The sequence below is a fragment of the Rhamphochromis sp. 'chilingali' genome (genome assembly GCF_963969265.1).
Source record: "Rhamphochromis sp. 'chilingali' genome assembly, chromosome: 2".
Taxonomy (NCBI): domain Eukaryota; kingdom Metazoa; phylum Chordata; class Actinopteri; order Cichliformes; family Cichlidae; genus Rhamphochromis; species Rhamphochromis sp. 'chilingali'.
Window position 1 is genome coordinate 54,834,896 of NC_137930.1, and position 23,655 is coordinate 54,858,550.

At 41.6% G+C, this 23,655-nt stretch overlaps 2 protein-coding genes and 1 long non-coding RNA gene across 6 annotated transcripts; 1 reads left to right on the forward strand and 2 right to left on the reverse strand.

The window, feature by feature from the left end:
- Positions 1–2,453: 2,453 nt before the first annotated feature.
- Positions 2,454–6,635, reverse strand: aqp9a (aquaporin 9a). Its single transcript, XM_080874189.1, has 6 exons — positions 6,456–6,635; positions 6,182–6,308; positions 5,119–5,256; positions 4,817–4,935; positions 3,656–3,873; positions 2,454–3,205 (listed from the first exon to the last, which is right to left on the reverse strand). The coding sequence occupies exons 1-6, from the start codon at positions 6,555–6,557 to the stop codon at positions 2,998–3,000; spliced, it is 912 nt and encodes a 303-aa protein (XP_080730315.1). The 5' UTR covers positions 6,558–6,635; the 3' UTR covers positions 2,454–2,997.
- A 185-nt stretch (positions 6,636–6,820) lies between these two features.
- Positions 6,821–22,919, reverse strand: LOC308391550 (cingulin-like protein 1). 4 transcript variants are annotated; one of them, XM_080874188.1, is made up of 19 exons: positions 22,807–22,919; positions 20,564–21,445; positions 20,396–20,490; positions 18,908–19,013; positions 18,710–18,805; positions 18,462–18,610; positions 17,453–17,594; positions 17,154–17,354; positions 16,846–17,052; positions 16,659–16,763; positions 16,374–16,526; positions 13,186–13,356; positions 12,814–12,966; positions 9,910–9,999; positions 8,682–8,765; positions 7,929–8,053; positions 7,561–7,669; positions 7,295–7,458; positions 6,821–7,213 (listed from the first exon to the last, which is right to left on the reverse strand). In XM_080874188.1, the coding sequence occupies exons 2-19, from the start codon at positions 21,422–21,424 to the stop codon at positions 7,135–7,137; spliced, it is 3,090 nt and encodes a 1,029-aa protein (XP_080730314.1). In that variant the 5' UTR covers positions 21,425–21,445; positions 22,807–22,919; the 3' UTR covers positions 6,821–7,134. The 4 variants fall into 4 exon arrangements, with proteins under 4 accessions (XP_080730314.1, XP_080730311.1, XP_080730312.1 ...); XM_080874185.1 differs by having other exon boundaries at positions 6,823–7,213; positions 17,154–17,366; XM_080874186.1 differs by having other exon boundaries at positions 6,823–7,213; positions 17,154–17,366; positions 20,564–21,630; positions 22,807–22,873.
- Positions 13,365–15,807, forward strand: LOC308391552. The gene is made up of 3 exons (XR_013970653.1): positions 13,365–13,745; positions 14,482–14,542; positions 15,029–15,807. It is a non-coding gene; the product is annotated as an uncharacterized lncRNA (long non-coding RNA).
- Positions 22,920–23,655: the final 736 nt, after the last annotated feature.

The following is a 23,655-nucleotide window of genomic DNA, read 5'->3' on the forward strand; positions in this document are numbered from 1 at the left end:
AGTTCAGGCTACTGCTGGTGTTATGCTGTGGGGGATATTTCCTTGGCATACTCTGGGCCCCTTAATAACAAATTAGCATTAGTTAAACTTAGTTAAACTTAGCACTTGTGGACTAAGCAGTAGCAAGGCTCTGCTCACCATAAAGGCTGCAGCACAAACAAAGAACCTGCACTGGATGCGCAGAATTAATGCAGTTGGGGGAGGGGGGGGGCAACTGCCCACCCCTTGGTGGCGCCCCTGATGTGGTTGGGATGAGAACCTGTTGTAAAAATTACAGTACCATTGGAGTGAACATTGTTTACTGTGATAAATGCAGTAGCGTGAGGCTCACAGCAGAGGGCGCAGCTGCTTCAGAGACCATGATGGTGCTGCAGGTTTCCTAGCAGCCTGTGAGTCACCAGCATCAGCAACACAGAGATACGCGCACAGCTTTATATATGTTTTGTTTCAGGAGGACACACAATCCAACACTCATTGCTGCCTGCTCTCAGATATAATTTTTTTTATTTATTTGAATACATTTGTTGGAAGGAAAAAGCAGCTGATCAAAAGCTTTTATTCTGTCTCCGCCACACGCCTGCTCGTGTCTTCCACATGTGTGTTACGCACTATATTATTTATTGCCTATACTTATTGATCACTTTGCTCCATGAGTGCATTCAATGATGTAACACCCATAAAAAAAAGTAAGTCAAATCCAGGGAGCATGCATTTGCACATGCAGGGGAATGTGGCCCGCTATCGATTCTCTGCGCATTTCTTCGGCTACAGTTGCTGGTTGTAAACACGATTTTATTAAATCCAGGAACAAGGGATGAGGTTTAGTATTTTGTGTCTCATTTATATTCCAGTACGTTTACACCAGTGATTGAATATGTACTGATTTTGTGATCCGTTCTCATACAATTCCCCCACAGCTCCCACATCTATGTCCCTCTACATCTGAAACAGCGTAACACAGAGGATATTATCAATATTCTGCATTTACAGTTCCAGCTCTCTGCAAGGAGCTGATGTCACAGCCGATCAGCAAGCAGTGTGCCTTTTGTTTCTCCTTGCAGTGACAAAAGCACGACTGTAAAACGGGCACTTGTGGACTGAGCGGCAGCAAGGCTCTGCTCACCATGAAGGCAGCAGCACAAACAAAGAACCTGCGCAGAATGAATGCTTGTTTCGTTGTCCAGCAGCCAGAGGATTTTCAGTGCTCCTACACTCAGTCAGTCTGAGGGGTTTAGTCATTAGTCTTGGTTACTTGTGTACATGGAAAATCCCCAGACCCAGTTCTTTTACCGTCACCCCACATTATTCAAAGCCTGAAAAAGGGATGAAAGACAAGAAGCAAGAATCACATGTACCTGCACATGTATCTTCATGTCCGTCTACAAACTGCCCACTCTGTCCTCTGTAGCTGCTCCCCAGCTTAGAATAAGATTATATATCAGCTAATTTAGTATTAGTATTTGTTTGTCCCCTGATTGTTGCTGTCTCTCTGCTAGTGTTACTGTTGAACTGCTGTATGAAGCCATATGGACTGTAAATAATGATCCATTTACTCACAGAGTTTTGAGTTACTTGTACTTGTTTCATATGCCTGTGTGCTTTTACTCTGCTAGATTTAAGAGGCACGTACCGAGACTCTGAGATATAAGGGCCTAAATTTACACCGATTTCTGTTGGAAATATCCAAAATATTTTTTCAATATAATGGAACTTAACATTAAATCTGACTCACTTCTAACTATTCTTGGAATGCTGAAGGAATGAAGCAGGTAGCCCAACAACATGTTTGTGCTACAGCTGCTTACTACTAGCTTACTACTTTTCTTTTTTATTTTGGAAAACCTTAAAAAAAAGCATGGCTAACTGAGCTAACGGAGACTTTGAATTAAATTTATCCTGTTTGGATGTTAAATTATTCTCAAATTTTATAGCTTCTTTTCCACATGTTATACAGGAGCACTCGTCAAGTTAGAGAACTTGGAACAAGTTTTTCTCCACTTCACAGCTCTTATTTAACATGGGTTTTCTTGAACATTATCAGAACTAGAATTCAATCCATATTATTAAAATAATTCTTTTGGTATTCTTATTTTAACTCAAAGGTGAGAATCCCCCAGATGAAACAATGATGAAGCTTCTCACTTTTAAGTCTTATCATCCCATCATATTTGACTTTTCTAACAATTCTGCAGCGTTGAAGTTGCCACCTGAGGTTCCTGGTGGAAGTAAAATCAGACAACCCACTGAGTCTCAGCTCCTTCATCTGCATTGGGGACATTAGCTGGAGCGATGACATTCTACAGGACATACTTCGTCTGTGGAGCAATTTACAAACTGCTCGTATGAGAATGTTTACATCAACTGAGCATCTCATTTTAGGTTGATGTGCAGTTTTCTATTACAAATGCAGCAGAGCGGTGAAGAGAAAAATCTTAGGAGAAGTTGCAACTTGTAGAAACTTTAATGTCGACAAACAAAAGTGAGTAAGAGAGTTTTGCAAAAAGTCAAAACAAGCACAAAAAGTTTGAAGTTAATACGCAAATATCACGACAACCACTGAGAAAAACACAAAGAAATGTAACAGGGAACTTGCAAGCATGCAGAACTAATATTCTATTTTTAGTATATGCAAAAAAGGAGAATTTTTTTGTATATACAAAATGGTATTTACAACACATATGCTGCTAATATTTATGTAATGATCTCAAATACACAGGACTGAGATTTCCATGAGTTTATGAAAAATGCAACAACAGGCAATCGAGCAAAAGTTATTCTGTGTTTTCAGAACATTTCCAAATATATTTTATTTTTATTTAGACCCATGGAAGTCTTTGGTGGTGTATCGGGCTGAAAAAAGCTTGAAGTATAACTACAGCCTATACAGCTACCAATGAGATGACACTGACACATGGATCCTGTCCTTACAGATGGAAGCTGCGCTGGTGTTCATCTGACTGACAGTAAAAGCGCTCAGTCCTGAAGGTGAAAGTCTTCTTAACTCATCGTGATCATCTCATATTTGTCCTTCAGACTGCTGTCATCATCCTCTTCGTCTTCCTCGTCCTCCTCCTCTTCCTCCTGGGGCTTCTCGTGCTCGACGTGGGGGTGGTGCAGCTCAATGAACAGGTAGTATATGACAGCCGCGACCACTCCCCCCACCATCGGTCCCGCCACTGGGATCCACCACCAGTTGTCTGCGGTGCTGCGTGCAGAGAAAAGGGAAACAGGAAGGAAGAGTCAAAAACACCAGTGGGAGAAAAAAGAGGCAGCTGTTGATCGCCGGTGCCTCCATCGGATCATGCACAAGCATCGACTGCATCTGTCGAGCGCATGTGACACTATGTAACACGTGTCACCAGCACGGGCTCACTTCGATAAATAGCTCAATGAAAGATTTGAAGAGAGGCAGGGAGATATGTCTGTATTTACATTTTCATTTCACAGAATGTGTCCACATGTTTATAACTGCAAAATTATTTTGTAAGTAAGAGATCATCAAATAAAGTTACTACATAAGTGTACATTTAGTATGTGATGCATAGTTTCTTTGTATACATTAATGATCTATCCTTCAGAACTTTTTCACCTAATGGCCAAACTGCCCACCCATCATCATCATATAATCATCTATATGTGATTCGACTCCACCTACCTGAAGACCTCCATCCCCCATCCTGCCACAGCTGTGAACAGTCTGGGTCCCAGGTCTCTGGCTGGGTTCAGGGGGTAGCCACAGTTCAGCCCCATGGACACGCCGATGGCCATGATGATCAGGCCGATGGCCAGCGGCTCGACGCCTTTAGGAGCTCCGATGTTTCCGCCGTCGATGATAGCAAGAATGCACAAAACCAGCATACCTGTTCCCACCACCTTCGAGAGAGGAACAGCAAACCTCTGATTAATGGATGAGTTTGGCTGTGTAGCTTTGATAAACGCTGGTAACATCCCAATTACAATAATATACTACATGGAGCAGCAGTTTCCCAGTGACAGCTTTTACCCATCTGCCATCAGACTATTAAATTCACAACGCACATCATAATAAAGACATAAGCCATGGATACAGTCTAAACGCTGAGCACAACTCAGCTGTAGTTTTTATTTGATATATTAGATATATATTGTTTATATATTGTTTCTTTGTTTAATGTTCTATAACGCGGACCAGTGCACATATTAATATATTCATTAACTCATTTCATGTCATTTATTTGAGGGATTTTTGTGCAATTTGAAGTAACTAAGCTATTTGTTTACTTCACAGTCATATAATATGCCATCATGTGAATTTCTTCAAACTTCTATTATAAAATAACTATAATTTTCTAACTGAAAACATCTGAATACAAATTAATAAAACATGTCCAGTTAATGTGTATAGTGATCTGGGTGCATTTAAATCACATTTGCAACGTCTTAACTCTGATCCCTGTGCAGATGATTCACTCTGACTCAAATCGTACTTGACCTCTGAGCATGAGAATGAAAATAACATTTGCATAAACACAATCGCACTAAGCAGACTTATCGCAGCGCTTTACCTGCTGTGGTTTCCACCATCTTTGGAAACACAAGCAGACGTGTTAATTTTGTATTGCTGCAACAAATAAACAGACTGGAAATGGCGTTAAGTAAATGTGACCTTCTGCAGAGTACCAGGAAATGGACATTAGGGCCAAAAGTGAGCCGAAAAGGGGGTGTTCTCAGACTAAATAGGCCGATCGATTCTGCATTAGCCACATTGGCCAGACTTTACAGTATTTAGAGGCAGAAAGAGAGCGGAGGTCAGTGGTTCACCGCGACTAGAGCTTGCCTGATCAATGAAGCCGCCGAGGACTGACAGGTGTCTGCCGGGGTATGAGGCAAAAATGTGGCCCGTTGCATTGATACCCGTCACTGACAGAATCCCACTGGTGAAGTCCATGAAGGCATCTGTGAGGAGCACAAAGAGACATCTGACATAACTGCAACAAGTCACAGGGATCCATTTCTATCTTGTGCAGTCAAACCCAGGGTTAAAATATTCTCACAGCGGCAGCTGAGTGTTGTGCACTTAATCACTTCTTTACATAACACTTGTTATGGCTTTATATACATATGCAAAGGAGGCTTCACCATAGTATAATCCAAAGACTGCAGCAGCTCCTGCAAAAGCACCAAGAAACTGAGCGATGACGTAGAAAGGAAACTTCCAGATCTTCAGTTTGCCCAAAATTACCATGGCCAAAGACACAGCGGGGTTCACATGGCCCCCTGGGAGAGAGGACAAAGCACAGAGTAAAAGAGGGGTGCAGTGTGTGTGTGTGTGTGTATGTGTGGGTGGCTGGCATGATATCCTCTCCATCATTAGTGAGGCTGTCACATTTACAAGAGGCAACAGCAGGGGAGCAGCCCCCCAGGGCGGTTCACGGTTTGTTTTTTTAGAGGCAGAATAAAGGTCACTACCTCAAAAAAACAAAAAAGATTCTGTTGTTATTTTTAATAAGGCCAGGTAGTTTTTATATATATATATATATATATATATGAGAAACCTGCCTGTTATATCTCTTCATGAAATACTATGGGTGGGGGTTTGATTTAATTCAATTCAAACCCCTGCTCACATGAAGTAAGCATTCTCACTGGGACTGAGTCTGGTCTCTGCTATAGACAGATGAACGTAGCCTATGATCAATGCAGTTTGCAGGACATTTAGTGCCCAGGGTTATGTACGACCCCAGAGAGGCTGTGTTAATAAATCAATGGTCAGTACACATTTGGTGGATCTGGACAGAGAGCTGGCACCTTCCTGTTGATGCCGGAGCTGGGGGAGGTGGCACATGGCCGGACAGGAAGCCATAAAGATTTAATACTACAAGCTGCATGCCTCATGAGTATCAATGTTTTTATTACAGCAGCACGTACAAGAGAGTCGTGTCAGATTGTTTTATATGTTCTGGCAGAGACGGTTTGTATTGACTATAAATTAAGAGGTTAAGATAGAACGCTAAACAAACTTTTAACAACTACAATGTTAAAACTTTTTACTTTTGATTTTCTTCACAAGTGTGTCAGCTCTGCTGGCCATGCATAAATTAAGCAGAGCTAATCGGGGTCTTGCAGCCCATCTGAGGCCAACTTTATGTCAGCAGAAATAAAGAATTAACTAAATAAGAGCAACATTAAAAGCGGCATTTACCTGAAACTCCACCGGCCACATACGCTGCCATCATCAGGCCTACAGAGAAGCCGATGTGGACGGTGAGGGGTTCGCCCAGGGTGTTTCGACTGAGGACGGTCTGAGCGACGGAGCCGCAGCCAAACAGCTGACAGAGAGGAACATATCATTAATCAAACTGAAATAAAGCAATCAAATCAGCTGAAGGAATTACAGGAACTTCTAAAGCGAGCAGATGCAATGTTTGATTTCTGAGAAAAAAAATAGTTTCATTCTAAAAGAAAAGAATACTTACAACCAAGACAAACGTTCCCAGGAATTCTGCCAGAAATTCCTTAAATATTCCATGTTTTAGAGCACAGTGTTGCCTCATGCTTCTCTTGTTTTGTACTTCCATGTATCGCCGTGCCAACAGATGTCAAAACTGTCAGGCGCTTTGAATCCCTGGAGCTCATTAGAGTCACATCTCCACCTCTGCACAGCCTCAGCCATTAAGAGCAGGCCATTGATCCATTCGTACAACTACCATTCTGACAGAGTTTCATAGCTGAGGGTTACCAGCAGACGAGTTTTGTGTTGTTTTTACATTTAAACTAAGCTTTCTCTCATTTTTTTGTTCAAAGTCAAAGTCTCAGACTGACAGAAATGTCACACAGCTGTATTTATTTCAGTGTCTGGAGGCGTATATACACTGGTGAATGTTGAAAAAAGCATTTTAGTGCATTTAGTTATTATCTTAAGAACGTTCACGCCACGTCATATTCATTAATACACCAACAGAATAAATTAGAGATTAAGAATAATCAAGTTGGTCTGATAATGCAGTTATAAATATCACCACAAGAGGTCAGCATTGGCAAGGTGCCATGCAGCTCAAGGTGGAAGTCACACCTGAGTTGTTAATGACATTTTACTCAATTGTGAAATGTTCACAGTGACATTAAATTCCAGATTGAATTCTTTTTAAGCGCGGGTCAGTCAGATCCCAGGTCGTCTAAGTCGTTCACATCGTCCTCTGCGACCTTAGTGAGGGGAGTGGCCTTCTTCTTCCGCCTGTTGAAGCAAAAACATTAAATGATGGTGATGACGTGATTTAGTGCAGCGGCATGTTAAAGGCAGAGAGCGATCGATCACCTCATCTCATTCCGCACTGCACTCAGCTGGCTGTGAAGCTGCTCGTTGGCCTCCATCTGCTCATCCAGCTCTCTCTGCAACTTCTTTTTAGCGTGTTCCAGACGCTCGATCTCCTCCTCCGCCTCGTCCATCTGCCTCTTCGCCGTCTTTAGCCTCTGAGTCAGCTGCAGAGTTCGGGGAAAAACGAGATAAAGAATCACGAGTCGAGTCGCCTGCTGAAGAGAACATCGTAACAAGGTTTTATTCGTGGTTAAAGATGTGTCGACCTGGTCCGTCTGGCTCTGCAGGTTGAGGCGCTCCTCGTCTCCCTGCATTTTCATCTCCTTCAGCTTGCGCTCCAGCCTGCGGTTCACTTGTTGTAAGTTGTTGTTGTCCCTGAGAGCAAAAGCAACAAGGGATCATGTGCCTGTTTTTTCCTCCAGCTTTGTGTAACTTAACACACTCCTAGTGTGCAGACCAGAGATGATTTTTCTTACAACCAAGTGATAAATGGGTCCACCACTCACTGAGAGCCAGGACCAAGAATCTGAGTTTCTGTAGTTGCACTGATCCATACAGCCTTAATCCATATTAATGTCTAAAACTGATGAGAAGTTGTTAAAGTAAGGTCACTTTTTGCTGTGTGTTTGCTCACTTCTCTTCTCCTTGCAACCTCTCCTCCAGCTCCTGGATGCGGATGTTGAGCTTGGAGACGAGTGAGTCCTGGTTGCTCTTCTGTGAACCTTCCAGATGAGCCACTCTGCTTTTAAGGTCCTTATTCTGCCAGAGAGAATACGATGAAGAATTTTAGCTTTTTAAAAAAAAAAAAAAAATCTGTAATAGCAACATGAAGCAGTAGTTTCTCAGGGTGGTCGCAGTTTTGTTTGCTTCTTGCACAAGAATGTAAGAGCTTGAGGTTGTTATTCCACGGATCCAAAGGGGGGAGGCAATGGTCTATTAAACAAAGTAGGAAAAAACAAGCTTTGCAAAACTTTGCACAGTTGTTAACCCTCAAGCATGTAAGCAATACAGTTTGGTGAGCAATGCTGAGAGTAAGCTGAACCTTTTTGTATCTTTACAAGAAATTTAAAAAAAAAACTCTGCAGGGCACCTTTGAGCAGGTTTCCATTAACACCATTAACATCAATGCTGATATTGAACATGAATCTTACAATTTGAACGCCATGCTGATTTTATTCCACATGCATTTACATGAGTATTTCACTTGATTTTGGTTATTATTTAAAAGCAAAAGCTTAAAAGAGCTGAGTATCTAACTTGGATCTTAACCCTCATTTTTCAGCAGCAGTCTCTTGCATCACATTGACTCCACCTTAAGATTTTTTTTTCTCCAGAAATGATTTCACTCTGTTTAGCTGTCTGGTGTTGGGGGGTTAGGGATAATTACCTGCCTCTCCAGGCTTATCTTATCGCACTCCAGATCCTGCCTGGCAGATCTCTCCTGCATCAGTTCATTCCGCATCTGATCCATCTGTTAATGCAGAGAGAAACATAGTTTTTATTATCCATTATACATGTACTGCATAACATCGCACATAAGAAATACAGCTGGGACATATGGACACTGAACTACTAATTTATTATTTGCTGAGCTTGTACTTCATATGTTTTCCCCCTGAAAGTAGACTTTTACTTATTTTCTCTAAACACTCAGTTTGAGGTGTTTTTTTCCCTGTTGGTTCAATGTGACGTCAAAGAAATTGATATTCTTGCTTAGAGACACAAAGGCATCTCAGATGCACAGAGTTGCCCGGAGGCTGTGAGGACAGACGCATCTACCTCCTACCGTTCAAACGTTTTGTTTGTGATGGGCAGCCAATCAGAGGAAAGTTCGCTTAAAGAGAGGAGGACAAAGTATAAATTGCAGGGTAACCTTTGAATAATGCAAGAAACATTGATTTAAAAGGAATATAAGGCACTAGAAATGTGCACAAGGGTTCTCCTTTAACACTAAACCTCACAACTTGCTTTCCGTTCACATGCATTCTCTTCAATACTGACTGCAAACAAGACCATGTGTTATTACAAACTTTCAGTTTAAATAAAAGGTTTCCATAAAAACAGAGGAAATTCAGTCCGGTCTGAGCGGACACATCAGATCTAAAGCCTCTCCTCACTAATAACATCCAGAGGCCCAGAGGAGGGAGTGTGAATACTTGCTCACAATAGTTAGCTGTTTTTTGGGGGAGCAGGGAGTGGGGGTGGGGGGCTTAGTAGTTTAACCAAAAGAGCATTTTGTGTCACCTACTGTGTACTACTTTGCTCCCCTAAACGTAGGCCAGCATTAAAAGCACACTGAAGATGAGGAAGCGGTGAAGAAGCATGATTAATGACCAGACGAAACAACAAAACAAACTTGTTTTACGCGCAGCTCAGAAACATCAGCAGCTTTGGGTGTTTGCAGAGAAATCTGAGCTCTCAGCTCAACATCTGTTTATGATCAAAACAGAGCTGAGGGCCCAAAATTGAGACAGGCAATAAATCTATCACTGGTAGGTTGTTGTTTTTGTGGAGGGAAATTCATGAGCATTAGAAAAATGCAAAATGTGAGCTTCATCTGGAAAAAAAAACACACACACAAAAAAACAGCAAAGACAACAAGGGAGTAAACCTGCCTGCTCCTTGGTTTTGTCTAATCGCTCCATCAAGCGGTCAGCACTGCCGCGCTCATCACAAAGGTCTTCTTCCAGGTGGCTGATGCGCTCCTGAGAGGAGAGGAAATGAATGAAAAGATGCTTCAAACCATCATCGACTTCATTTAAATTGCACGCTGGAAGCACAGGGGACATGAGATATTTATCTCTGGAGAATGTGGTTAGAAAGCTGACTCAGATTAGACGAGGGTATTGGGTAACATTATACAAGGAAGCCTTCAGGAAAAATGCACAAAAAAACCCGCTTTGCTATTATGTTAAACTCTGCTTGCGTTAGCAGTGGATGTGTGTGTGTGGGGGGTGGGGGTAGGTAGAAGAAGGTTTCTGAGAACGGTCGGACAGGTCTGATAACTTTCAACAGTAAATACGCTCTTCCTCGGTTGATACAAAGTGTCAACAGTGCGCACGCTGGTATCACTGTGTAATGTTTTTGCATCGGCAAGACAAACAGGGCTGAGCTGCGAGACGCTGTTTCCAGTGAACTTCTCCTCACCCAGAGCAGGTACAGGTGACAGTGCAAATACACGCAGAGGAACAGGTAAACATTACGTGTGTGACTGCACGCTCTTACACGTGTTATAGCTGGGAATATTACTGTTGCCATCTAACCATGTGGGTAGATTTTCATCTTTAAGCTTAAACTGGAGGATTAGATCTACAGTGAACTCTGAGATACTTTTGTATTACTTGGTTTTATTAATGCAGCCACACAAATTTTAGTAAAAAGTCTCGCTCCAGGTCTGTATAAACAAGAGGCAAGCACCTGGAAAAGACAGTTTAACAATGCTTCATTTTAACCTTTCCCTTTCTGCACCCATAGGGATGTAGGTAAATGAGCAGACACTGTAAGACAGACACTTAAGTGATTACAGGATTGTTTTTCCATCTGCAGTCATTTTTTTCTCTAATTCTGCCCTGGGAACCTCAGCACCTTTCCCCTCATATCTGGAAACTCTGGTGTGGAAAGAGCAACAGCAAGAACAGTAAAGAACACTGCAGACATAAATAACAGCAGGCAGGCCACTGAATGAGTTAGAAATAACAGGAAAAGGAGGGGGTGGGCAATAGGTGGGTTGCAAAGTGGCTTGCACGGGCAGCAGAACAGTATCCAGACTAAAACAACTTAAATACTGTGACTATATGAAATTCTATTACGGATGATAACAGCTGACTAAAAGGACTTCCACTCCTTGGCTAGTTTGGAGATACAATTAAGCTCAATTTGTTACAATGTTTAATGTAAAATATTTTTAACAAATAAGTATATTAACTAAGGTGAAATAAAGGCTACGTCCACACTAGCCCGGATAGAGTTGTGCGTCCACATTGAAACGGCCGAAAACACTTACGTTCCAGTACTGCGCATGCGTGAAACGCAAGACGATTCGGCCTGCCTGATTTCTGTCTGCCGCATATTTACTTTCCGGCTCTTTGAAAGGTCAAGTTTTTAAATGGATTACCGATGAGGTGGACTTGTTGCTGCGAGTAACACAAAAGTACAAAGTTGCAAAAGCGAGTGAGAATTAACAAATTTGAAGAAAAGCTATCTGAAGCATGTACAAACTGATATTAATCTTGAATAGGGCTGTCGAAATTGAGAGCAAACAAAACAACTGCTGCCCTCCGCTATCTTTGTTTAATTGGTCACATGACTGCATCACATGACTAAAATGCGTCATTGTTTTCCAAGGTCTCATTTTTCGCTGTCCACACTGCGACGCGAAAGCACCGTCTTCAAATTTATTCATTTTCAAAACGCTGCGTTTTCCTTCGGGGAAAACGCCTTGTAGACGGGAGGCCAAAACGGAGAGAAAACGATGCGTTTTCAAATGAAAGCGCATTAGTGTGGAAGTAGCCAAAGTGTTACCAACAGTCTTGTGTTCACTTGGGCTATGTCCACACGTACCCGGGTATTTTTGAAAACGCAGATTTTTCTATGCGTTTGCACCTTTCGTCCACACGTAAACGGCGTTTTTTGTCACTGAAAACGGAGATTTTAAAAAACTCCGGCCAGGGTGGATATTTTCTAAAACTCCGTTTTTGCATTTACGTGTGGACAAACGCAGCGTCAAAGATGTGCGCCTTTTCTGACGTCACAGTGTGCGCCACGTTATTGTTTCGGTGAAATGAATTTCTACAATACTGTTAATTGTAGTCTCTGCAGTGTTTAAATGCTTACATATACACACAGTTACTGTCCCTCCACACATACGACTCGGTTCTGCTTCTATGCCCCAGCTTTGTTTACTTTTTCCCACCGAGGCTTCTAGACTTCTGATTGGCCAACATTTCTACACGGTTAGGAATATAGCGCCACCTGCTGCTTTGGCATGTTCCTAGCAGCGTTTTCCTTCATTTCTGCCTTTACGTGTGGACGGGATTATTTTTTAAAACGAAAACGGAAAATTTCCGTTTTCAAAAATACCCGTGTACGTGTGGACGGAGTAAAATAAAATAAAAAATGGGGTAGGAACAGGTTATTTTGTTTCTGTTACCATCCGAATGTAATTATATTGTTTCAGAAGGTAAACCATCAATCCATCCATATGTTTTTGCTTATCCAATAAAATGACACAGGAGGTGCTGGAGCCTATCTCAGCCACCATGGGGTGAGAGGCGGGGTACACCCTGGACACGTTAACAGTCTGTCACAGGACTAACACAGAGAGACAGGAAACTATTCAAATTCACCAGTTAACCAGGCCCCTAAAAATGCATGCCTTTGGAAAACCAGAAAACATGCAAACTCCACACCGAAAAGCCTGATGGAGCAATTGAACCCACAACCTTCTTGCTGTGAGGTAACAGTGGTAACCACCGCTGCATTTTGAGTTTGACAAGCTGGAGGTTCAGAGATGTTTTTACCTCCATGAGTTTGACCTGGCGCTCTCGCTCGTCCATCGCGGCAACATTCCTCTCCTCCAGCTCCTCCACCTTCTGCTCCAGCTGCCGGCCCCTCAGCTGGGCCTCCTGCTGCTCCCTGCGACACCTCCGCAGATCCTCCTCCAGAGGAAACAGCTGAACAAGAAAACAGCTCAAAGGTTAAACACAAAGCAACATGCAATGTCCGGTGCTGAGCAGTAAAGCAGACACTTCTACAGACAACACATAATCCGTAGAGTCTGACCACTTTTATTCAAAATCATACAAAACGTGCATGTTCTCATACTCTTATTTTTCTTTTGGTGACTAAGACTAATTCATGCTGATGAATCAGGGAGACGGTGAGCACCACACCTCTTCCTGCAGTTTTTTGGCTGCCTGTCTGGATTTCTCCAGCTCTGCTCCCTTTTCCTGCAGCTGTCTCCGCAGCTCGGCCAAGTCCCTCTGACTCTTTTCTTTGGCCTCATCGACCTGGTTCTGAAGCACATCTGTGGACGCCTCACACTCCTCTATGATGCCATTCATCTACCCGTGCAGATAAACAAAGAGCTCAGATAAGCGAGACATACACTGAAAAAAGTCTAACATGCAGTCATTCATTCAATCTAATAAGTGCCATTCAAAACAGAATAAAATCATTGATTTGATTGTGAAACCCTTTCTTTTTGCATTTTAAAATACCACTTTTGATTTGGATGAAACTAAATATCTGTACAAAGGACACAACGCAAAGTTTTTGATTTCTCTCAAAACATATATTTCTTTTCATGTTGAACAGATAATATCTTTAATTTGAGTCAAAGTGATTTGCACTTGAACACGCCCACCAGAAATAGACCGGGACCCATTTTTATTCTGCATGGCTGCTGGAAACATCATGTCACATCTTTGATTAATTTCATCTGAAAATAAACGTAAGTAAAGCCAAGTGTGTTACAAAAGCTTTTATAATTTGTATTGCCAAAATTGCAGAAAATAACCCCATTTAAGCTGGGTCGACAGCCACCCCTAATTTTTGCATGATTGTAGCTGCTAGCTATAAGCTAGCTAGCTATCCTGCGCAACGTTAGAACTGGTTACCAGAAACCGACCATCACAGTCGGGAATACAAGTTAGTATACTGGTAAAAAAACGGCTTTTTGCCTAACTAGCTAGCGTTACCACGATGCATCGGTGGTGGATAAAGCTAGCTAGCATAAGTTCATAGTTCATAACATTCATAGTATAACTCCGTGCTCCGCTTCGTTTGAATTTTTCTGGTGAGCGCGCGGTTTCTAGACACAAGCTTGTGTTTGTGCGCGCACGTTTGTCTCTCTTCATATAAATATCTGTGTGTTATGTGTGTGTACACCGAGCGCAAAAGATAATTATTAATGTGCATGATTTAGAGACAGAAATAACAAGCCAGCATATAAGATCAATGACATAAGACTAATTCCTTCAATTGACTTTCAGGCGCGGCTCGGAAAAATGTGCATTTTCTGAAGAAATTTTAATTTTAACAGCAAAAAATTGACCCTATGCCAAACTTAGTCGCTAATGGCTGGTCTGTAGACTGTTTGGTATGTCATGTTACGTATTTCTTGGTTTTTCTGTGTAATGTGTTTTATAGAGAAGTAACATTATTCTTTTTTTTCTGTATGCTTTCAGAACCACAGATCGCTCCATCCATTCCATGGCTGAAGCATACATTTTCATTTAATCTGAACAGGTATCATTTTGCATTTACACTGCACATCCTTTTTAAACATTTCATAATAATCTAGACTCTCCCTCATTATCCTCTCATTCACCTTGCTGATGTGTTGAGGACTTGATAAAAGAATACATGGTATGTCCATATCTGTTCTGTCTCTACATGAGATGCAGTCTCTTGATGTAAATTTGACAACTCTGCTATTAAATGCAGTGATTAATGTAGGACAGCAACGATTAATCAACTCATCAAGTTAATATCTTAGGGTTCTGTACTGTTTTCTTTTTTTTTTCTTGGGCTTTGTGGAACATTTATGAAAATGTTCCACCATTGATTTAATTTAATGATTATGCAATTCACAATCTGATTAGTCAAATAATTGTTCTAATAGTCTGTGACCAAACAACTATCAAAATAGTAGTTTATTATGGTCAAAGATTTATCAGGTGTGCCAGACTTCAGTTCTTCACTTGTACATTTTGTTCCATATTTTACCTCAAGATATCCCAGAAAGATGAAGCTGAGGAAGAGCTGCAGAGTACCACCATGGCACTCTTCGTCTTCAGGGACAACTCAAGCCTCCTACATCAGCCTCGAGACATCGGGATAATCATTGATGGTGTGGAAGTCCTGAATGAGTTGCCTTCTGTGGCAGCTGGAGTGGCAATGGTCTTTGGACTCTGTTATGCTCTTAATATGGAATATCCACGAGGATTCAGGTTCACCTTTGAGGCTCTTCAAAAGATTATGATGGAGCTTGACTTTAACAAGATGACCTCTAAGATTCGCAAACTTAATTGTGAACTTAACACTGCACAGTAGTGTGTTTGCATGCATGTGTGCATGTGTATGTGCACATGCATGTGCATGTGTGCTTGGTTATTTTGCTTGGTTGGCCTGCAGTGGTATTCTACATTCAAAATTTATAAGAACACCCATTTGAAAGGGAGATTTAAGTTGATTTCATTGATACATGTGTAGATTTTTTTTTTTTTTTTTACATTGTACAGGCACAGTGCACATATAAACATTTTTGAGTACTTGCAAATTGGTTTAAAAAGAGTTTTTATAATGGTTTTATGCCAGTTTTAGACAGGTTGCAGGTTTTATACTGGTTTTCAAAAGATTGCAGGTTTTATACTGGTTTTCAAAAGATTGCAGGTTTTATAAAACAAACATTTCTCTAATCATTTCTGCCGTAGCACTAAATCTGTATATTACTAATCCTCTCTATTGATTATAGTTAAAATGGTTTGGAACAATAAATAATTTTGAAATAATTGGTTGGCCAACTGTCTTGTTTTTTATAGGAAATGCAGAGCATTTTTGAACTGAAATGAAATGTAAAAAATATAGTTTGAATATATGTAAATCAATTACCTGGCTTCAACACAAACATATTAGTTCATGTTAATTTGGTTCGATGTGAATACATTAGGTTGGTTAAATTTCAATATATTAGCTTGGTTCAATAATTAAAATATGGTTCTATGTAAAAAAATCAATTTGGATCAATGCAAAATTTAAAGTTTCAGTCAAGTCTAGTAATATTGTTTATATCAACATAAAAGTATCAGGTCATATCAAGTGACTCAATTTGGATTCTATAAAGCCAAATATTTTGGATGTGACAACTGGACATCATTTTTTTTTAATTTGAATAGGGTTATTCTTTTTACAGTGTAGGAGATGAAAGAAGTTATGCAAGCACGAGACTTAACAGCTGTTTCTGGTGATCTCATGGCTTCAGGGTTAAGATAGCAGACTTTCAGGCCTCATTTGGCTCCAAGAACACACAGAATTTTTTTGGAAGGCCTTAAAAGAATAGTTTATGTCCCCCTCTCACCTTCCTCTGCAGTTGCTCCATGGCCCTGTCCTGCAGCCTTCTCTCATCTTCCAGCTCAGTTTTTGTCTTCCACAGCTCCTCCACTTGCTTCTTCTCCTCCCTGAGCTTCTCTTTCAGGTCTCTGTGCTCATGGTTCAATTTGGCTAGTTTACCCTGTCAGAAGAAAACCCAGAGTAAAGAATTCATTTCAAGAGCATAGCTATGATGCTCATGAAATAATATGATATAGTAGACATGATGAAGTGTGCTCCATTTTTCTCCCGCTCAACCTTATTTCCTTGATACCTGCACGTCTTCCAAGCGAGTGAGCAGCGACTTGTTAGACTGACACATCTCTTCTTCATTCCTCCTCACATCGTCCAGCATTTCCTCAACCTGTTGCTTTTCCCTCTGAAACGGCATGAAGCAAAAGAAAACTGAACAAACTGAAAATTTGACATTTATCTCCCTACATTTGCACCCCTTTCCTCACCTCAAGCTGCTTTGATCTCTGCTCCAACTGTCTTTCTGTGGTTTTGTACTCCTGGATCACCTGATTCAGCTGCTCCAACTTGTTGTTAAGCTCTTGCACCTTCCCTCTCAGCTGATCTCTCTCCTGGCTCAGCTCCTTCAGTTGCACCTTAGCTGCACCGCTCTCCTCCTCCGCCTCGAGCTTCTTCTGGCAGAGCAGAGCATTGCTCTGAGAGACAGGGCGAAAGCAAAGTGTGAGATCAACATCGAAATATGACGTGACACAGGGGTGTGATAGATCAGAGCAAATGGAGGTATGTTTCCTGGTACCTCTTTAACCAGCTCCAAGTGCCCGAGCAGCTTCTGAAGCTCCTGTTCGTGCTCCTCCTTCAGAGCAGAGGTGTATATATCCTGAGTCTCCACCTCCTCTTTAAGTGCTCCCTTCAGGGCACTGAGCTCCCTTTCTCTGCGATGCAGCAAGTCCTCCTGCTCTTCCTTCACCTGTAGCATCTCCTGAAATTCTGCATGCAGCTGGGATAAATCCTGTCAAATTCACCATCACAAATATATATTTAAGGGAAAAAGCTGCTTTACATCTGCTATATTTTGGCTCGCGGGCTTTCATTTACCTGCAGAAGGACTTCTTTCTCTTCATTTATCACCTCTGCTTTCTTTGCTCGGTCCAGCTCGTCGTGCATCTCTGAGAGCTGCTGCTGAAGGTCCTGCATCTCTGCTTTAGCTCTCTCTTTCTCAGCCTTCATTTGAGCCACCCTGGCAACATACGAGAACAGATTCATATTTCATATCAAAGACAGGAGCTCGCTTATTCTCCTTAAATGCTGCAAAAAGCTGCTTAACTGGAATAGACTGAAAAACAGGAATCTTCACTTTTGAAACAAACTACCACTAAACCAAAAGTGTATTCAACTAACTGCTTTCAGTTCAATGCCCTTCATCCAATCATACATCAGAGTGCACTCAAGTGACCAGAGAGCATGAGCAGAGGCTTACACGAAGACCCTGAAAAACAGCATTGAGTTAAAGTTCTGTATCTCAGGATTTCATTAAAATAATGTTGTTGAGTTTTTTTCCAGTGGGAAAAATACTAATTTGTCTTTTTGCTTAGTTTAGAAGATCAAAAGCACTTTGTAATATGGCAGCAGTACTAGTTCCGTCAAAAAGCAACAAATCCTCCAGATCAGCAGGCTGTGCAGTATCATTTTTATTTTAAAATGCACGTGCTGGGCTCTTTCATGACCAGTAGCACTTGGACTTGGACCTGACCATTTAAATCCCAACAGTCGGTTTGTATATGGAGTGCTTCACCTAAACTGCAGAAACATGACACATTCAGGCTTGGCGAGTCTAGTTTGACTTTAGTGTCAGATGGCTGCCCCGCCCTGAGCCTGGTTCTGCAGGAGGTTTCTTCCTTTTAAAGGGGTGTTCTTCCTTCCCACTGTTGCCAAGTGCTTGCTGTTAGGGGGCTGACTGATTATTGTGTCTTCACCTTACAATATAAAGTGCACTAAGGCATTTGTTGTGATTTGGCACTAAATAATTAAAACCAAATTAAACTGAATCACTAGGCAGAGCTTTACTTTAAAGCTTTGGTGAATGACCTGAAGGTCACAGCCTTACTCCTCTTTGGTAAACTGAAGTTCTGCCTCAACTTCTCCCAGCTTGTCCCTGAGTTGGCTGAGCTCAGCTTGGCTTTTTATCAGCTCTTCCTGAAGTTTCTTCTTCTCTGTCCTCGCCTTCTCACAGGCTTTGGCTAAAGTCATTTCATTCTGCAGGAAAAGAACAACAACAGACAGGGACATTGTCAGTCACAGGAAGAGGAAGTGAGCTGTTTGGAGGTGACTCAGCAGGATGGGGCTACACTACACCTTCATCTCAGCGTCTAGTCTTTGCCTCAGTTCCAACACTTCTTTCTCCAGCTCTGCCTGTTTCTCCCGCAGGAGCTTTATCGCCTCTTCGTAGTCCTAAAAGCAAAACATTGCAATAATATAAGCAGTTTCAGACAAACACAATAAATCACATTGGAGAGTGAGCTGCCCTGACGAACATCTCATGCCAACACTGACTTTCTCCTCCTGCTCCACATTGGCAGCAGTTCTCCATTTGAGCTTGTTGATCCTCCGAAAGAGCAGGTGGACCTTTCTATGGGTGGTGGAGTCGTCATCAGTCGTTCTGGGCAGCAAGAAAAAATATTTAGCAAACACAGTAACAACACCGATGAAAAGATGAAACTTGATCTGGTTGCGGCAGGGCAGGACCTCCTCTGAGCGTGATGTCAAGTAGCTTTGGTATGCAGAAATAAAACATTGTTCACTTGACCTCTCTTAGGGGTACAACACATAATTCAGCATTTTTTTGTAAATAAATTGCACCAAACAGGCACTGGTAGATGTTTCAAACTTTCCAAGTGCAGCAGATATTTTATCAGTAAAAACATGGTCGTGCTCTACATTCCTGACTTGAGAACACACATCTGGAGCAGCTCCCCGTATCAGACTGCACTGCCTGATCTCAACCACACACTCACCACTAGACCAACAGGGAGTACTGAATATACTATTATGAAAAATGAGACAATGTTATACACAACAAATATAACTTGTTTTTGTTCGATTGGTTTTTTATTGGAAATTAGGTTGAAAACAGGAAACAAAACTTGTTTATTAAGATAGTTTAGAGTAACAGCAGAGCCGTTATGGAAGATATTACATATTTTAGATGGAGCCTAGACAACTGCCCCCATCACCCGGACCACTTGCTTATCTGATCTCAAGCTCAAACAAGCTGTTTCTCATGGAAAATGTATAGATAAAGTCTACATCCTTCAGAGTTTATGATTTATAAGTATTGTATGTACTGTTTGTGCAATGTTAACCATGTTGCCAGATCGTCTGTAAAGCACAAACATCTCCACCGCACGTGTTCACATTAGTGCACAACTCCTCTATTTTGAGTCTGATATACGGATATACTGGTAAGGAAGTATGTGGGGCATTGCAGGTGAGGTGTGGATGAGCAGGGGGGGGAATATAGAATGAGACCAAGTCAATTAAATTGTTTTTTAAGGAAAAAGAAAAAAGGGGAAACTATATTATACTTTTATTTCAGTAAAATTCCTTTGTTATTGCTAATAATTTATTTTAAAAAGGGTCTAAATCTCACAACAGGTCATATCCTGTTTGCTAGACTTCAGAGAGCTAATAATGTGACAGCCTATAAAGTAATCCAGAACACTGTCATCTGACATTTCTAAACTTTTGCTTTTGTGCACTTTAAACAAACAAAATTGAAAACGCTGAACTTTAGAGGTGCCGGTCACTGTTCTTTGTAACTGTTTGCACAAAGCCTTGCTCGCTGCTCCTCCAAGTTTACAGTGTGTGCTTAAACGCTAACAATACAAATCAAGCTGCCTTTCCTGTTGGAGTCTCTTATTTAAGGTATAGGCAAACACCGTAATTCAACCCATTTGCAAGAAATCAAATATATGCTCTATAGTTCCTAAAATGTCTGTTTGCCCCTTTAAAGTAAAGTGCCGAAAGCTTGGGGGGACTTACCCAGCCTTCAGGTAAGTGAACAGCATTTGTTTCGTCGTGTCTTCGGCTGGATCTACTGAGAGCTCTTGCTGTCCTTTCAGAAGATCGGGAGTGACCTGATTAGGGAACATACGGCAAATAAATCTGATCTTTCAAATGACAACTTTGCCCTAAAACAAAAGCCTGTACCTGTGCATCTCTTTCATCAGATTCATCAGCCCGGTCACCGCTTGATGCTTTCTCTGCTCTGTGAAGCCCTTTGGCGGTCGTATCTTTGTTGCTTGGTGGCTTTAAGTTGACTTCTCCACTGAGGAGTCGAGCCCTGGCCGATCCAGGAGGGTACATCCCGCCCTTCAGAGACGAGTTCCTGCTAGCTGAAGGGGAGGGCGAGGAGGATTCAGAGGTTCGACTGCTGTCCACGCTGCGTGACCGACGACACTCCTCGAGGTTCAGCCTGTTCCTCGGGCCTCTTCCCCTCCGTTGGTTGCTGTTAAACTGGCTTATTAGTTTCCCTACAGAAATGATGGAGTCGGTCTCCACTAAGTTTGGGGACCTTGGAGAAATTTGTCCACCAGATGGAGGCGCCTTGTTCTGGGTCAACTCAGCAGGGTCTTCTCCTGGGCCCTCAGCAGGCAGAGGGATCCTGGGTTTGGTCACGTTGGTAGTCGGTTTGTTTGAGGCTGTTTGTGAAGGAAACCCCGGGCTCAGTTTATTATTTTCAGGGCTGTAGGATCTCATGATCTCTGGGCGTTTCTGATAATTAAACACGGGGGAGTTAACCATCTTCTGTGGCTCAGGTGATAGCTGTCTGTCATCCATGGACCTTCGCGCCATACCCGGGTTGTACCCTGCCTGGTGAGTGATGACAGAAACGTCCCTGTTGCTGTCCTGGCTTGAACTGTTCAGAACCACATAGGGTTGACCTTTAATCCCTTGAACCTGAATCCTCACTCCAAACGAGTTGTCCTGGCTGCCCCTGTGACTGTGCTCCAGCATGTAGCCCCTCTGTGTCCTGATGTCTGGAGAACCGCTCGGCCTGTGAGACTCCATCCCAACCCCTCTGGAGATAAACTGGTGGTAACACGCACAGACAGGTATGTTAAAAATGACACCAAGAGGGAGACTGCACGGGAGAGTGAATTGAAAACCGATGCTTCAGGTTGGTCAGGCCTTATCATCTGTTTACAAAACACTGGAGCAGGGTTGGAGCTTAAGAGGGAACGTAAGGACAGACATCGAAGGAGCTCCTCCCACAGCTGCACATAAAGACACAATAAATGGATGCTGGTGAGTGCCTGATATTGCTGTGCAATGAAAACAGCTCTTTCTGTGTGCTAATGACAGCGTACTATTGTACAGCCCGAGCTGAGCCAACTGCATGACGACTACAACTGGCTGAGGTGGAGAGGTGTCGTCATCCGCTCCGTCGTATGACACTTGAGGAAAATGTTTGTCAACAAACACACTACTGTGAGGCTGTAACACACAAACACAATAGAAGACAGTATGGTGTCTTCCTACGAGCCCCATCCTTAGCATGCTGCCACTCCAAATAACCCTCGAATGACCAACACTTTTACAGAAGTGACCCGGTGAGGTCATTTGTGACCCCAATATATTGTAGGCAATAATATATATATTTTTATTTCACTCTACATGGCTTTATTGTGCGTATATCTTTTCCTTTAACTATTCCAAAATGTGCTGATTTAGTTAACTATCAATGTTATGGAAAATAATCATGATAATAATAATAGTTTTAAGGGATTTATAAGCACCACAAAATCAGAAAAAAGAGAGAAACACATTAAAAATGTTCATTTTTCAGCCAGTCCAGCCTCAGTTCATTGCGATGTTTGAACTTAGACTAACTAAACAGTAACTTTCACCAATCACCTATCAGTCATAAACTACTTTTGGTTGCCAGGTTGTAGAAAAAACAGCACTCCGCTGCTTTGTCCTGTTAGTTTAAATTGACCAGCCCCCTTCAATTCCCCTTAAATCGACTGCTCAGCTGATGTTAAGTAAAAGTTAAATGACTTGGTTTAAAAAAAAAAAGACAGCAAATTGTCCCATTGGTGGGTTTTCTACAACCTGCCATGTTCATGCGTAATAAGAGCTTCTAACGTTTCATTGGGTCGTTCTTACTTTGTCATTCTAGGTACTTAACATGAACTCATTTGTCCTTGGATACTACAGTATCTGCCACTCACACACTTTATCCGGATAAACTTTACTTCGCTACTTTAAAAAGGATACAAGAACTCTACCTGCTTCTGTTGTAAAAAGACCGCGACTTAATGAAAAGGTGTAGTAAAAAGTTGGAGTAACATCTTTAAACGCGCTGCTGATCACCGCAGATGGGGTATCTTTGAAGGATTGAGGTCGTTCGCGTTATTTAGAGCAGGTTTTGTTCTTAATCTCAAACTTACCGTATTGTGTGAGCGCTGACTTGTCCTCCTCCTCCTCCTCTGTCCGATCGGACTGTCCAGCCTCCACCCGCCGAGACATGATCAGCCCCGCTCAGAGAGGCGTTCACTGTCACACAGAAACATCATATGACTGCTGCTGCTGCTGCCTAGTGCTCGCTTTGAGGTAGGCTTATACATAAATCTATAATAATGATACGAAGAATTCCCTACATGTAATTGTATTAGTAGTTCTGCAGTTCTAAAGCACGTTTAGTTATTTCTGATTCATGATTATTTAGGATTCATATCCTTATAATACTTCCTCTTTTCTTTCTTTTCATGTATTTATTTATTTGTTTTTGAAAGGGTCGAAATATTTTAACTACAAATATTCGAGCTAAAAAATAAATAAATAAAGGCATGGGTAAAGGAGTTTTTTGGTTTTGTTTTGTTTTTTGTTTTTTTTTATTGCAGGTGATTTTTTTTTTTTTTTTACCTGGCAACTCACACAAAATCCAGATTTGATTTCAAAGAGGTCTTAAAGGAAGCTGCCTTGTTGATATTTGGCTAAAGTTCTTATTGTTTGTAAAACTGTATTAATTTATATTTGTGGCAACATTTGCAAATTCGTGGCATATGCAGTACTGTGCAAAAGTCTTGAGTGACTTTATAATTTACTTGGAAAATTGGGAGTAGGTGCAGCAGTTTATTCAAAAAACCAAAAAGCAAAGCAAAAACTGAGTTTGTGCAATTCAACACGTTTTGTTATGACCGCCTTTATTCTTCAACACAGTCGGAACTCTTAGACAAGTTTTCTTGCTATTCCTTTCAGTAGACTTCAGGAAAAGTTTTCCATGAAGGACATTCAAA

What these genes read in the sequence shown, in the direction of transcription:
- LOC308391550 (XM_080874185.1), bottom strand. Translation starts at nt 21,424, where the DNA reads ATGGAGTCTCACAGGCCGAGCGGTTCTCCAGACATCAGGACACAGAGG. An exon ending in TAGACAAAACCAAGGAGCAG is followed by an intron (nt 8,766 to 9,909) that starts GCAGGTTTACTC and finishes CTGCATTAACAG; the next exon opens with ATGGATCAGATGCGGAATGA. An exon ending in TGCAGAGCCAGACGGACCAG is followed by an intron (nt 7,459 to 7,560) that starts GTCGACACATCT and finishes CGAACTCTGCAG; the next exon opens with CTGACTCAGAGGCTAAAGAC.
- aqp9a (XM_080874189.1), bottom strand. Translation starts at nt 6,557, where the DNA reads ATGGAAGTACAAAACAAGAGAAGCATGAGGCAACACTGTGCTCTAAAA. An exon ending in AGTCTTTGGATTATACTATG is followed by an intron (nt 4,936 to 5,118) that starts GTGAAGCCTCCT and finishes TGCTCCTCACAG; the next exon opens with ATGCCTTCATGGACTTCACC. An exon ending in TGGGGGATGGAGGTCTTCAG is followed by an intron (nt 3,206 to 3,655) that starts GTAGGTGGAGTC and finishes CTCTGCACGCAG; the next exon opens with CACCGCAGACAACTGGTGGT.